The sequence below is a fragment of the Heteronotia binoei genome, chromosome 3, assembly GCF_032191835.1.
Source record: "Heteronotia binoei isolate CCM8104 ecotype False Entrance Well chromosome 3, APGP_CSIRO_Hbin_v1, whole genome shotgun sequence".
Lineage (NCBI taxonomy): Eukaryota > Metazoa > Chordata > Lepidosauria > Squamata > Gekkonidae > Heteronotia > Heteronotia binoei.
In genome coordinates, this window is record NC_083225.1 from 1,515,126 (window position 1) to 1,530,933 (window position 15,808).

Below are 15,808 nucleotides of genomic sequence, written 5' to 3' on the forward strand. Positions count from 1 at the left end.
ATTAACTGTGTCGAAGTGAGTAGGTTGTCTGCGGTGACATTGTCGTAGATGTAAAGGTCAAGCAAAAATGTCAGTAAAGCTGTTAACTGTAATATTATTTGTGACTCAGCTTAGCATGCATTGGGCTGACTTTATTACATAATCATCCCATGCTCGTAGCTATGAGTGCTTCTAGAATAAATATCAACTCGGAGCTCTTGCAGCACTTATTTCTTTTTGCTTTGGTAGTACAGACTATAGCATTGGAAACCTGCTTCCCTCCCCCAGAAGCGCTGGAAGAATAGCTCTAGACCCATGGTAATTGGTCCATGGCTTGTGGAAAGGCATATTCACAATTACTGTCAATTAAGAGAACAAATACTTTGGCCACCAAATGAGAAGGGAGCATTCACTGGAGAAGACCCTGATGCTGGAAAAGGTTGAAGTAAAAGAAGGGGACGGCAAAGGATCAGATTGTTAGACATTGTTATCAATGCAACGAACATGAATTTGAGCGAACTTAGGACGGTGGAAGATAGAAGAGCCTGACATGATGTGGTCCATGGAGTTGCGAAGAGTCGGACTCGACTGTGCAACTGAACAACAAAGAGAACAACATTCACATTTATTTATGTTACATGTTAAAAGGTAAATTAGTTGGACAGGAAAAACTTCTGGGAAAGAAATGCCCCCATTTTGACCCAGGTTTATTAGCAATAGAATAATTAACAGGCATTCTCACATTCTGACATGTTACTGTTTTATGGTTTCCCACGCTAATGCAACCCAGATAAAAGGTTTTCTGAATTTGTTAATTTTACTATTCTGCTATTGGATTTTAACTTTGTATCACCTTGCATTCCAAACCCCACCAGCTATATGTGGCTCTGCTTACTGTACCTCATTCCTCGTCTGAAGAAGTGTGCATGCACATGAAAGCTTACATTCTGAATAAAACTAAGTTGGTCTTAAAGGTGCAATCGACTCCTATTTTGTTCTACTACTTCAGACCAATATGACTGCCTTCTTAGATCTATCAGCATTTACTTCTATTCCTGGTATGAGGTCCATACCTCAGGGAGGCTCACAATATATCCATTCCTCTCACAGTGCCTATTCCTAGGTTTGAATCACCAGCCAATCACGTCCCTCTATTTTCCTGACTCATGGGGCAGGTCCCACATTATGGAACAGTGCTCAGAAGAGCCACAGGTAGCATGTCAAATAGCCTCATGTGGCTCCCAAGCCCCTGAGTATCACTATCCCAGGCCCACGTAGAAAGGCCACAGTAGTTCTCCAATAAATCTTAGAGACACTATTCTCTCTTATTGGCCATTTAACATGTGGATAATATGCTTCCGATACTGATCAACTGACCAGTTAAATATTTGCCAATCACTCTCTCTCTCTCTCGGCTTGGCTTCGCGAACGAAGATTTAAGAAGGGTGCAATAGTCCACGTCTGCTGCAGGCTCGCTGGTGGCTGACAAGACCAATGCGGGACAGGCAGGTCCGGCCACAGTGGCTGCAGGGAAAAGTCTGATTTAGGGTTGGTGCTGTAGCAGTGCGATTCTTCCTCAATCTCCTTTTGTCCTCAAGACCAGCTATGCGTGCGTTCTCAAAGGAAGAGACAGCCTGGTGGATGGTATGCCTCCATGCTTTGCGATCTGAGGCTAGGTCAGACCACTGGTGATGGTTGATGCGACAGGTGCCAAGGGATTTCTTCAAGGAGTCCTTGTACCTCTTCTTTGGTGCCCCTCTATTTCGATGGCCGGTGGAGAGTTCGCCATACAGGGCAATCTTGGGAAGGCGGTGGTTTTCCATCCTAGAAATATGCCCTGCCCAGCGCAGCTGCGTCTTCAGCAGCAGTGCCTCGATGCTGGTAACCTCCGCCCGCTTGAGGACTTATTGTTGCCAATCAACAGCCTATTATTTAACCCCCAGATATATATTCTCTCAATTCCAGAATGGCCTGTGAGACAAGATCAGTCAACTATTGGGAACAAAATCCAGGAGGTGAACAATGATAATAGTGCAGTATTCAATGAGTATGGGTGTCCCATACTCTGCACATCAGATACGTGCAGGGGTGGGATTCTAGTAGGAGCTCCTTTGCATATTAGGCCACACACCCTGATGTAGCCAATTGTCAGACACTGGAGAGTTTTGATAAATATTACTGAAATGCCATTTGTAGCTTGACATGACTAACTCCATTTTGAGCATTTGCTACTAACCCTGAAACAGAGGCCTCGCATATCAAAGTAGAGGCAGAGATGTTACTAACCCCTGCTGCAAATTCCTCTTCATATTACTGACAAAAGCAACAACCCTTTGAAGATAGCATGCCTCAAGGAGAGCCAGCAGGGCTCCTCCATGAGAAAGGGAACCACAAGAGATAAGGGGAAGAGAAGGTGTTACATGTATCCTAGAAGTGTGAGAATGTAGTATTATTTAGAAATCCTTTGATGTACACTGTTCAAAGCATTGCTTTTCCCACCAACTGGCATCAGTTCCAGTGCTCCTTTGCCCAGAACCTTGAGCTATCAAATAAACGTCTTAACATTGTAACAAATGGAAGTCCGTTTACTTTAAGCCTCCATCATCTGACACCAATCCCCTTGCAGCTTACAGTAGGCCCTGTATGAAGAGCCCTGCAAGCTCTTGGACTACATCAGGGGTGTGTGGCCTAATATGCAGAGGAGCTCCTGCTGGAATCCCACCCCTGGATACGTGTGTTCACATCCCCTCATTGGAGGGCATGAGCCCATTGCCCGGCAGCTGTCTCCTCTCTTGAGCTTGATGATTTAATTTCTCTGACTTCCTGTATCTGTAGGCATCACTGAACAGGTACACAGAAGTGAGGTGGAAGCACGAATCAAGTTCAGAAGCTTGGTACCCCAGGTGGCAGTGGTACTGAGCCCAGTGACCACCAAGTCCGGTTTTCCAGATGCTCCCCATCTGAGAATTGTTACAGAGTAGAAGGATACAGGTTGAGCAAGAGAGCAGGCAGGAGCAGGCCACTTTACATGATTAAATTCTAGTAATAATTCTAATAAATTATAATGGCAATACAATGGCCAGTTCGTATGGTAGTGGGCTGGTATAGTCCCAGCATAGAGAGAAGGTCCAGAGAGAGATGACTCAGTTGGGTTCAGTCCATTGTGTAACTGTTATTCTGAATGTTCCAATCCAGAGGTGCCTCAAAGCAAAATGCCCTGTTGTATGGCCTTGGTCTTCTTAGCAGAAAGGACATCTGGTGGTCTCAATCTATATCTGAAGGAGGCTACTTTGAGGATGCCACCTCCTAAAAAACCTCTCCCCTACCGCAGGGCTGGCCCTGCCACTAGGCAAACTAGGCGATTGCCTAGGGCACCAGCCTCCTGGGGGTGCTGAATCGGGCATTCCCCCATATGACATTATCAGTGCAGAGGGGGACACTAGAGGTTAGCTTTGCCTAGGGTGCCAGGGCTGACCCTCCCTCAGAGTTTCCTCCTCTCCATGCCACATCAAGAGGCTTACATCTAATATCGAGAGGCTTACATCTGGCCTCTATAACTAGAGTTGCCTTCAGTGGTGCAACTTCTGTTCAGTAATCTGATCATAAGGCCTTGGACTGAGATACCTTACGCAGCTGTGCAGTATTGTGTGACTGCTTCCCTCCCCTCCTGGGCTGTTTCCACCTTGTGCAGTTTCTTGGCTCTCTCCCTTGGATGTTTAGATTTTTACATGACCTTGTTTGCTTGGGTTCCCATGAGACCTTGGCCAACACCCTTCCTGGAGCCCCAAATGTGTCCGTAAGTCTGGAGGTTGTCAGCTGCCCAGATGCTTGGAAATTTCCCCCAGATGTCTTTCCTGTTCATAACCATACAAGTATAGCTACTCTGTGCATTCCCTGCTACCTTTTTTCTTGCTCTTTCTTTCAGACTTCTCCCCTGAGTACAGATGGTACAAATGTGCTCATGAGTGTGTGTCTGTGTAGGGACATCTGGCATTTCATGTGGGCATTTTCGTGTTTGCTGTTATTTACATACTAGACACCATTCAGACCAGGGTGGAATTCTTATTTATTTTAGTATATTTCTATTTCGCCCATTCCCCATAGGACTCAGGGCGGAGTACAGCATATGATAAAACAATAAAAACATTTAAAAAATAGATAACTCAACAGCACTCAGAGAAGTCTGATCAGGAGCTCCTTTGCACATTATTACAAATTCCGCACTAGACCTTGAATCCTGGTTCAGCCCTGTCCCCAAACTGACAATCTACACTTAAATCATGGAATCGTAGAAACCAGCTCTATGAGTCTATGATTCTAGTGTAGAAAATCAGTTTGGGGACAGAGCTGAACTAGGATTAAAGTGTGAGTCTTTGAACATTACACACTGCTTGCACGGGAAATAAAATGTCATGGTCGTGGTGGAAAGTGCCATCAAGTCTCAGCCAATCAGGGCTCTTTTTCTAGCAGGAGTTCCTCTGCCCCCCTGATGTAGCCAATCCTCCTGCAGCTTTCAGTAGACCATGTACTAAGAGCCCTCTAAGCTCTTGGAGGATTGGCTACATCAAGGGGCATGGCCTAATATGCAGAGGAGCTCCTGCTAGAAAAAGAGCCCTGCAGCCAACGTATGGAGACCCAGAGGAGTTTTCATGGCAAGAGTTGTACTGAGGTGATCTGCCATTTCCTGCCTCTGCATAGCAACACTGGCCTTTCTTGGTGGTCTCCCATCCAGGTACTAATTAAGACTGACCTTGTTTAGCTTTTAAGATCTGATGAGAGCAGGCTAGCCCATATCCAGGTCAGGGCAAAGTGTAATAGTGGATCAGAATTCACCATGGTCCTTTCAGGATAGCTAGACATTCTTCTCTTATTTTCAAAATGAGAAATAGAATATTAGCACTGCCAAAATATTCATATGAGACAGATGGACCGATAGAGCTGTAATAAATAGCAATAACAACAACCGTGGCTTCTTTTTTTTTGAAGTGTCTGCTCGCTCTTACATACACAAACGCTCAATCTTTATTCTAACAGCTTTCATTTCAATCCAGCAATGATTAACTCCCATTTCTTTCGCTTCACACCATTTTGCTTTTGGAAGAGTTAGTGGAGCAGCAAATGCTTAACGAGGGAAAGCGGGGGAAAGTGATGACTCAGTATTTGTCAGTCCTAAAGTGCGGGGTGCCTATTTTAAATGATGAGTCATTTCTCTTGGCTCCATCACACACAGGGTGTGGGTATATTCACGTCTGAGAGGGGGAGGGAAACTACTTTTCCAGTTAACGTGGGGTGGCAAGAAAAACCAATATCCTAGTCTTGCCAAAGGAATGAGAGAAAACCAGGACATAATTGGTTATGTAGCAGTGTAATGACTATTTATTACAGATTGCTAAGAGAGCACGACCTGAGTTCAATCATAGCAGAAGCTGGATTCAGGTAGCCGGCTCAAGGTTGACTCAGCCTTCCATCCTTCTGGGGTCAGTGAAATGAGTATCCAGCTTGTTGGGGGGAAGTGTAGATGACTGGGGAAGGCAGTGACAAACCACCCAGTAACAAAAAGTAGGCCAAGAACGTTGTGATGTAACGTTACCCCATGGGTCAGTAACGACTCGATGCTTGCATAAGGAACTACCTTTACCTTTTTAAGGGAGCATTTTACCAATTGAACTTAGACTGAAAGGTTTTGCTGTACCTAAAGACTGCTGTTACCACAGTAACTCATGGTATGGTGACCTCAAGACTAGATTACTGTAATATGTGTATGTGGAGCCACACTTGAAGACTGCTCAGAAGCTTCAATCGCGATTGTATGTGATTTGTTTAATTAGATAGTTGTACTTCATCTTTCTTCACAATGAAGTCCCAAGTTGTTTCCAATATTCTGCCTTCCTCTATTTTATCCTCACAACAGGGCTGGCTCTTCCACTAGGCAAACTAGAGGTTGCCTAGGGCACTGGGAAGGGGGGGCGCTGAATTGGGTTCCTCCCTCCCAGTGCCCAAGACAACCGCCTAGTTTGCCTCCCCCCGCCACTGCCAATGCTGCTACCACCAGCCCACTCCCTTCCCTTCCGCTATGCTTCCCTTCTGCCTTGCTTCCCCCCTCCTTGCCACTGGCTGCTGCCACCACCACTCACTCCTTCACCCTCAGTAGCTCACCTGCCGTACTATTCCTCCTGCTGCTGTTTCCCCCCAGTAGCTTGCCCGCCATACTCTTCCTCTGCCTGCTGTTTCCCCCCAGTAGCTCACCCGCCATATTCTTCCTCCACCTGCTGCTTTCCCTCCCAGTAGCTCGCCTGCCATCTTCTTTCTCCACCCGCCTGGCTGTCCTCCTCCTCAGTAGCCTGCCCCTTTCCCCTTGCCTGCTGCCTTCTTCCTCTGCCCAACCCTTCCCCTCCTCCTTAGCTCCCTCACCCCACCCCTTCCCTGTGAGCTTTCCAGAAGCCACCTCCCCCCACCCCCTCATGCTCACAGGAGCAATGCCATCCTCCTGCTTCCCCGCTTCGGTGGGTATTATAGTACAGCGTTCTCTTAATAGTGAGCAGGAAGAGCCTTTGAAGCCTCTTCCCACTCGCTATTAAGAGAATGCTGTACTATGACACCTGCTGAAGCAGGGAAGCAGGAGGATGGCATTGCTCTTGTGAGGAGGGGGCGGGGGGTGCCCATGCAGAGGGGGCGGCAGGCGGTCAGTCTGCCTGGGGTGCCTGCTCCCTTCATGGGTTTGGCAGAAGCCTTGTATGCAGTGTACATGTACTTATCATCTGGATCGATCCTGTCTTCCATTGTATTCACACAACAACCCAGTTACATAAGTTGAGCTGAGAGAAAATGGCTACCTCAAGGGGGGGAAAAAACCCTGCTGGGCACTATAATTCCTGGGAGTTATGAATCACCGTCTGAAGTCAGCCCTTTCTTTGGTGAGGTTCATCTGGGAAGGATTCTATTAATAATAAAGCCCGGCATCACTCATAACCTTTCAAGCAAGAGCCTTATTGAACTTAATGTGAACTTAAAGATCCCCTTTCACGAATGACCAGCAAGAGTGTGTTGTCACAAGGATGTACAAGATGTTCAGCAAGACCTGAATTCATCTCGTAAGATGCATTCCATGTCTTTGAAAGGCTAGGGGTGGGGGGGAGGGAGAGAGCACATATGTGGTAGACAACTGGTTTTGTCTCACCGTGACGAATGTGTCCCTCTGTGACCGTCATTCAGCTCTTCAGGAATGAGCTGAAGATGTGGTTTCAAATGCCATGCTTCGACTGTCTCTTCGATACTTCCCCAATCGACAGGATTATAGCTGAATGAATTCATGGTAGGTCTAGCAGGCTCTTTGAAAACATGGCTGAATATCTGAAAAAAAAAATGTGTGCCAAAGCATTGGGTGATTCTCCAGACTCTCTGTTACAACATTGTTGTTGCTTAGACCACCTTCCTTTTAATTAAATTTAAATCGAGTTGCATGTTATTTTAATAAAGCTACCTTTTTAAGATCCTGAAGAAAGTTTGCTAAATTGGTTAGAAGCCAACTTACCACTCATTATTAGAATGAAAGGTTATCGAATTTATTCCTTATTTCTCTAATACAACTGAATAACAGTTTCAAAAAGAACAAACTGGTCAAGATAAACACTTGCCTTGACTGATTAGAATTAATCAGTGAATCAGCTATAGCTATAGTTGATTCATTCATCAAACTGATTGACGATGTAGTCCTAATTTTCATTTAAGTTATTTTTACCCCACCAAGGACATTAGGAATGGTGTAAAGTATAAGTGGTTCTTCCCTGTCTTCCATTGCATTCACACAACTCAGTTACATAAGTCGGACTGAAAGAAAATGGCTACCTCAAGGTTACTTGACAGCTGTTGTGGCAAGTGGGGATTTGAACCTAGATCTTGCTGTTCTGAATTCAAGCACATACATATTAGAAGAAAATGATATTGGATTTATACCCCTCCCTTTACTCTGAATCTCAGAGACTCAGAGCAGCTTACAGTCTCTTTCATGTTCTTTCCCCACAACAGACACCTGGCTGTGAGGTGGGTGGGGCTGAGAATGCTCTCAGAGAAGCTGCCCTTTCAAGGACAATTCTTGTGAGAGCTATGGCTGACCCAAGGCCATGCTAGCTGGTGCAAGTGGAGGAGTGGGGAATCCAACCCGGTTCTCCCAGATAAGACTCTGCACACTTAACCATTACACCAAACTGGCTTTCTCTGTTACCCTTTTTACAATGAAGCCCTGTGAAATTCAGCCATTTTTGCATTTCTGTTGTAATAAGGCTTTATATGCACAGTGAGGTTGATCATGTAATATATGAAGTGGTCTGTGAAACTTTCTTATATAATTGATAATCATTATGTAATTCATATGGTTAATTATGTAGTTCATCATTATGTAGTTGTAGAAGTAGTTCATTTCGTTAATATGAATGTAGTTATGTGGTTATGTAGTTCATATTTGTAGTCAAAAAGAACCTATAATTTTGGCTGTAGTTGCAAACATGTTCATGTTGTTTCACTGTTTGGTGTTCTTTTTCTAGTTTGGTTGCTTTTTCTTCCTGGTTTTTTGTTTTCTTTCTCTGCCTTCACTACCCTCTACTTCAGGGATGGCCAACAGTAACTCTCCAGATGTTTTTTGCCTATAACTCCCATCAGCCCCAGTCATTGGCCATGCTGGCTGGGACTGATGGGTGTTGTAGGCAAAAAAACATCTGGACAGCTACCGTTGGCCACCGCTGCTCTACTTCATTCACTTTCACTGCCCTTCCATTTGACATGCTGTGGTAACTTGTGTGATTTTTGTCAATGATACCATGATGCTACATGTGAACTGCATTAGTAATGGTGGGGAAAATGAGAAAAAATGGTCATTCTAGTTGCCCAACTAAAAGTTTTCATTCTAGAATTTTTTAAAAAAAGAACTTGCGACAGAAAACACCTCCAGAATACTCTTAATTTGATGTGAGGAAGGGTGGGGGAACTGCAGTGTTTTCAAACAATTTAAAGGCGTGGGATTTTTAGGAGGAGATGATTTTCAATTCTGTTTTCAGTGGCTTTTTGTATGAAGCCAAGATGATACAGTGTTGAAGACAAGTTCATATTACTAGGGTGTGAACTTGTGACAGAAAACTCCAGAATACTCTTAACTTGATGTGCGGGAGGTGAAGGGGAACTGCAGTGTTTCCAAACAATTCAAATCAGTAGTTTCCTGATTTTCAATTCAGTTTTCAGTGGCTTCTTGTAAGAAGCTAAGATGGTAGAGTGTTGAAGACTCAAGTTCTTCAACAGTTTGGTGTAGCGCCACTTTGGTGTAGTGGTTAAGTGCGCGGACTCTTATCTGGAAGAACCGAGTTTGATTCCCCACTCCTCCACTTGCAACTGCTGGAATGGCCTTGGGTCAGCCATAGCTCTCACAAGAGTTGACCTTGAAAGGGCAGCTGCTGTAAGAGCTCTCTCAGCCCCACCCACGTCACAGGGTGTCTGTTGTGGGGAGGAAGGTAAAGGAGATTGTAACCGCTCTGAGACTCTGAGATTCAGAGTATAGGGCAGGATATAAATCTGATATCTTCTTTTTCTTCATATTACGAGGGTGTGATCCATGGCATCAACTGGATGAGCCTGGAGGAAGTCTTTGAAGTTCAACCTAACCAACATAATTCAGTAGCAGTGTGATTAACTTGACTCTTTATATTTTCTTTCCGTGAAGTGTGCAAACACATAGGAATTTCAGAGAACTCATAGCAAGTGGAGACTTCTCTCCCCACAGCTAGCAAGTGAATCAGCTCATAGATAGAAATAACACAGTGTTGAAGAGAAGCTGGCTGGCTCTGCCTTTTTTCTTTGAAAATAATCATATTATATCTCGGCGGGTCATAAAGAGCTTGATTTATTGAAGCCAATTCATGAGCCACTAAATCATTGCTGCGAAACAGCTGCATTTCACAGCTTTCCGCTTTATCCCATTAAAATTTCAAGTCTATAATATGCAATTATGTGTATACTCAAAGTGAAGATATTATTTTCTGTGCGGGGGAAAAAAGGAAGTATAAATTTCTCCCCTTTAATTTGTAATATATTCAAGCTTGACAGTACTAATTTGCACTGCAAAGTAATTTGGGCGTAAGAAGCATATGTCAACACGGGAAGTAGCTGAAGCTTGGTCTCTGGGGAATCAGACTTAAATCTGGTTACTGATATGCTTGATACACTCGTCTTAATTTTTGACCCAATAATGATAATTTATGAAATGCTTTTTCTTCTTTTCTGGCAATTTGCTATACTCAGGAGGGCAGGATAAGCAGAAAACTGTGTTTTCAGGAAGTAGAACTGGACTATTATAGTGTAATCAGCTTATCCTAAACTAAGGTGGCCCAGATTTCCCATCATCCAGTCTGTAATTTATCTGAAAAATGGGTTGGATTCAGCCAGCTTTTTCACTCAACTTGTTCAATTCTCCTCCTTTTTACAGTCCTCCCAAATGACCTATGTCATATACATACAATTTATTATGGTCAATTGAACAGCACAATATACAAAATGTCACAGACCATAATTTCTGACTACGTAAAAGCATTCTCATATTCTTATTCCACCAATTTTAAACCTTAAAAATGGCATTATTAACCATCTCTACTTTGTTAAAAACTTCCGCTTATTTAAGGCTAAAAAACCAATATTTTGCTACTGCCTGAGTTACAGACTTCTTAGTATCTTCCAATAGGTATTTCATGATCTATGTCAATGATATGCATTCCTGGTTAGAAGAAGAAGAAGACTGCAGATTTATACCCTGCCCTTCTCTCTGAATCAGAGACTCAGAGCGGCTTACAATCTCTTATATCTTCTCCCCCCACAACAGACACCCTGTGAGGTGGGTGGGGCTGAGAGGGCTCTCCCAGAAGCTGCTCTTTCAAGGACAACTCCTATGAGAGCTACAGCTAACCCATGGCCATTCCAGCAGGTGCAAGTGGAGGAGTGGGGAATCAAACCTGGTTCTCCCAAATAAGAACCCACGCACTTAACCACTACACCAAACTGGCTCTCCTTCTTCTTTCCCTCCTCCTTCTTTCCCCAGTAGTTGGATCCAACCCGTATGGAATTAATTTTCCAGCTGCCTAATCAGGCCAGTAGCTATGGTGGGTCCCCCAGAGGCCCAGCTCCATCACATATCAGCCAGGGCCCACAAATGACAAGGGAGCACTGAGTGGGGCCTGAGCCAGCCTGTGCCCACCATGAAGACCTGCAGATGGCCCACCTCCCACAGCACCCAATGGTGAGGTGGCTGCCTGACCAGAGCACCTCAGTCTTCCCACCAGTCGCAGGCAGAGCCCTTGGCAGCAGTACAAGGCAAGAAGGGAGGGAGGGAGCGAAGGAGGGAACAAGAGAGAGAGAGGTCAAGGGGTGCCCCTTCCACTCTGGCCCTGCTGCCTGTCTTTCCCTCCTCTGCAGCCAAGCTGGACAGAGGGCTGGCTGGCTGGGGAAAGGGCAGAATGGCTGGCTGTCGAAGAAGAAGGACGAAGACTGCGGCTTACAATCCCCTATATCTTCTCCCCCCATAACAGATGCCTTGTGAGATGGGTGGAGCTGAGAGAGCTCTCACAGCAGCTGCCCTTTCAAGGACAACTCCTACAAGAGCTATGGCTGACCCAAGGCCATTTCAGCAGGTGCAAGTGGAGGAGTGGGGAATCAAACCCAGTTATCTCAAAAAAGAGTCCGCACACTTAACCACTACACCAAAGTGACTTGAGAGACAGCCTGGCTGGGCAGAGCCCAGCAGGTCATGCAGCCAGTGGGGGCACTCAGTGCCCTGCTGGAGGAGGGGTAGCTGCCGAGCCGCCTACCAAAGGAGCACCCTTCTGAGTGTATGCAGAAAGTCCTGCCACCTGGGCCAGTCTCACACCCAAATGCTGGTTGGATCCTGCCCTTCACCAGAAACAGTCCAGGGAGTTATTTTCCCTGGTAAGGGCTGCATATGCAAGAATTCAGTGATAGCAAAAGGTTTCTCTCTTAATCTTGGCACTCCCAAGGTGGACCAGGGTCTTTTCAAGTAGTCAACTGGCACTGACCAACTGCTACCCTTCCTGCAGCTCAGCATTCAGTGGGTGGCAGAAAGGCAAAGCGGACCTTTGATCAACAATCCCGTAAGAAGCTTGGTAGACCGTCTCTGATTCTGTCAAATGCCTGATGCCCAGGATACAGGCTGAAGTACTGTTTGATGCAGGGGCTCATCTCGGAGGGTTGTAGTAAAAAACCCCTGAGATCATGATTACATCATGATATCATGGCTGCGCCACAAGAAATTTGCCCCACAAGCCAAAAAATCCTTTCAAAAGTCCTGTGCCTAATGGAAAATTAATCTGGGCTCCCAATTAAATCTAGAACAGGCCTCTAAACTGTACCACATCAGTAAGGATATCATTTCAGATAACATAATGGTCTTATTAGCGCAGAGTGGTAAAGCTGCAGTACTGCAGTCGGAGCCCTCTGCTCACGACTTGAGTTTGATCCCAGCGGAAGCTGGTTCAGGTAGCTGCCTCCAGGTTGACTCAGCCTTCCATCCTTCTGAGGTCAGTAAAATGAGTCCCCAGCTTGCTGGGGGGAAAGTGTAGATGACTGGGGAAGGCACTGGCAAACCACCCCATGAAAAAGTCTGCCATGTGAAAGCAATGTCACCCCAGAGTTGAAAATGACTGGTGCTTGCACAGGGGACTAGCTTTACCTTTTCAGGCGGTCTGAGTTGTTAGCATGATTGAATGGATTGGATCCCTTTGTTCTATGATAAATAATGCATGTCAAGGAAATCTCAATGCTTTTAATTAAAGCCATAATATTTGGTGGACTGTTTATTGTGTTTTAAGTGCCCTTTGCAGTCTAGGTTAAGTGTACTTTGTTTAAAAAAAAAGCCACTCTGAACCAAGAGGGGGAAATGGGGGTGTAAATATTTTGATAAATAATAATAATGATAATAAAAAAGCCCCAGACACTATAGTTCTGGCCACATTCATTCAGGGTCGGGCAATGAGGCTGCAAACATGGAACGTTTCCCATCATCAAAGCATGGATAGAAGACAGTCTGAGCCATTTGGGTTTCAGTGAATTGTGGACTACAGGTTTGATGTGTTTATCTTTTGAAAAAAAAAATATGTCCCCAACTTCTGCCCAGAACGCCTCACAAACAGCTGCCTGCGGTTGATGGTAACCAGCTGTAACAGCGAAAACAAAGTATAACCCACTGATTACATATGCGAATGAGTTATGCTAGTGAGCTCTGCCACATTGTACTGTGACAAAGAGAAAGCAGACTGGAACAATGAAAGAATGACACATTGACAAAATGTGAGGGCTTCTAGTGTGCTGCCCCCACTGATGGACCTCCTGATGGCACCTGGATTTTTTGGCCACTGTGTGGACTGGATGGGCCATTGGCCTGATCCAGCATGGCTGCTCTTATGTTGCAGTGGAAGCACTGGAACAGCTGGTCCAAAAACTAAAGCAGTGGTTTTTGACCTGAGGGACTTGTCCTATACTCGTTGACCTGCTTTTCTTCCAGAGGGGCCACTTGAAGTAGATATGCAAGCCCATGTTTAACACCAGCTCCTAAAAGGTAATATGTTTTCCTTCCTTTCTCTCTACAGTCTCCAAACTCCCACATTTATCCAGATATGGAAGCTGTACCCCTGTTGCTGAACAGCATGAAGGCAGATCCAGAAGAGGACTCCTTATCCACAGACCATTTCCAAACACAAACTGAGCCAGTGGACTTGTCGATAAACAAAGCCCGGTCGTCCCCTATTGCTGCTTCGTCGTCACCGGTGTCCATCACTGCGTCTGCGTCGTCTCCTTCCTCTACTTCAACGTCTTCTAGTCGACCAGCATCGTCACCGACAGTAATAACATCAGTATCTTCAGCAGCATCCGCTCCATCAGTATTAACTCCAGGCCCGCTTGTGGCATCGGCATCGGGTGTTGGAGGGCAGCAGTTTTTGCACATAATTCATCCGGTTCCACCTTCTAGCCCCATGAACCTACAGACCAACAAAATGAGTCATGTACACCGCATTCCAGTGGTGGTCCAGTCGGTACCTGTGGTCTATACAGCTGTGAGGTCACCGGGGAACGTGAACAACACTATAGTAGTACCGTTATTGGAGGATGGGAGAAGCCATGTCAAAGGTAAGAGGTTCTCATTGAAATATTGGTTTGCACAAAGGAGAATCGAGCACAGTTTCTGGTTTGTTTCTGGTGTTAAAAAGCTACCGTTGACTTTTAAGAAAGATAAGATGGCTGCTTGTCAGTCACACTTGGATTAGCTGTGTGGAAAAATGCAGCAAAAATATTTGGTTAGCTATTAAGACAGACAGCTAGCAAGAGGGCAGATGAGTGAGATCCTAACTCCTTTTTTTCATACGGTCAACAGGAAAGAGAGCCAGTTTGGTGTAGTGGTTAAGTGTACGGACTCTTATCTGGGAGAACCGGGTTTGATTCCCCACTCCTCCACTTGCAGCTGCTGGAATGGCCTTGGGTCAGCCACAGCTCTGGCAGAGGTTGTCCTTGAAAGGGCAGCTGCTGTGAGAGCCCTCTCAGCCCCACCCACCTCACAGGGTGTCTGTTGTGGGGGGAGAAGATAAAGGCGATTGTAAGCCGCTCCAAGTCTCTGAGATTCAGAGTATAGGGCAGAATATAAATCCAATATCATCTTCTTCTAACTGTATGTTACACTGCTTATGAGTCCATTCTGTGTTTTTCTTTAGCTCTTGGGCTTTAGGTTATCCCTACTTTGAAGTTATAGATTTATAGATGCTGAGTTATGATTATTCTGAGTATTCTTTCTTCACATGATCAACAGGAAAGAACCATTAACAGAACTAAAGATGATTTAATGAGATTCCATTTTAGGGAATGTCTTTTCATAAAGAAGATAGGCCTTTTGATAATAATAATAATAATAATAATAATAATAATAATAATAATAATAATAATAATAATAATAATAATAATAATAATAATAATAATAATAATAATAATAGATTTTATTTGTATCCCGCCCTCCCCGCCAAGGCGGCTCAGGGCGGCTAACAACATTCCATACATTAACATAAATAGGTAAAACTTTAAATTTAACAGTTAAAAAATTAAACATAAAAACCAGTTAATTGAGTTAAAATACATAGTTTAAGTTACATTAAATGTATCTGGCAGCAATAAAACTGTTCTGGCGCTGGTTCTGCCAGTTTAGATAGTTCCATGGTAATATTATAGATGGCGGTTCTTTTATTCCTAGCAACTCAGCAGTCGATATCAGTATAGGCTTGTCTGAAAAGGGCGGTCTTGCAGGCCCTGCGGAACTGGTCGAGGTTCCGCAGGGCCCGCACTTCCTCTGGAAGCTGGTTCCACAGTGCAGGAGCCGCGGCTGAAAAGGCCCGTGCTCTGGTGTTTTGGAGTTTGACCTCTCTCGGCTCAGGGGTGGTCATTTTGTTTTTACTTGCTGACCTCAGTGCTCTCTGGGGTTCATATGGGGAGAGACGGTCCCTTAGGTAGGCTGGTCCTCGGCCATATAGGGCTTTAAAGGTAATAACCAACACTTTGTACTGGACTCGGTAGGTGATTGGCAGCCAGTGCAGTCCGCGCAGCCCCGGCCGTATGTGCTCCCATTTCGAGAGCCCCAATAGTAGCCTGGCCGACGCGTTCTGCACCAGCTGCAGCTTCCGGGTCCGGCACAGAGGTAGCCCCAAGTAGAGGGCATTACAGTAGTCCAATCTTGAGGTGACAGTTGCATGGATCACTGTTGCGAGGTCACGGCGTTCCAGGAAGGGGGCCAACTGCCTTGCCC

General features: G+C 45.1%; 1 protein-coding gene across 1 annotated transcript in view; it reads left to right on the plus strand.

The window, feature by feature from the left end:
• The window catches only part of KLF12 (KLF transcription factor 12), a 447,150-nt gene that overhangs the window by 118,960 nt on the left and 312,382 nt on the right, over nucleotides 1-15,808 (plus strand). The window contains exon 4 of the mRNA XM_060235061.1: nucleotides 13,614-14,151. Within this exon, the coding sequence (XP_060091044.1) occupies nucleotides 13,614-14,151 (538 nt within the window). The remainder of the gene's footprint in view (nucleotides 1-13,613; nucleotides 14,152-15,808) is intronic.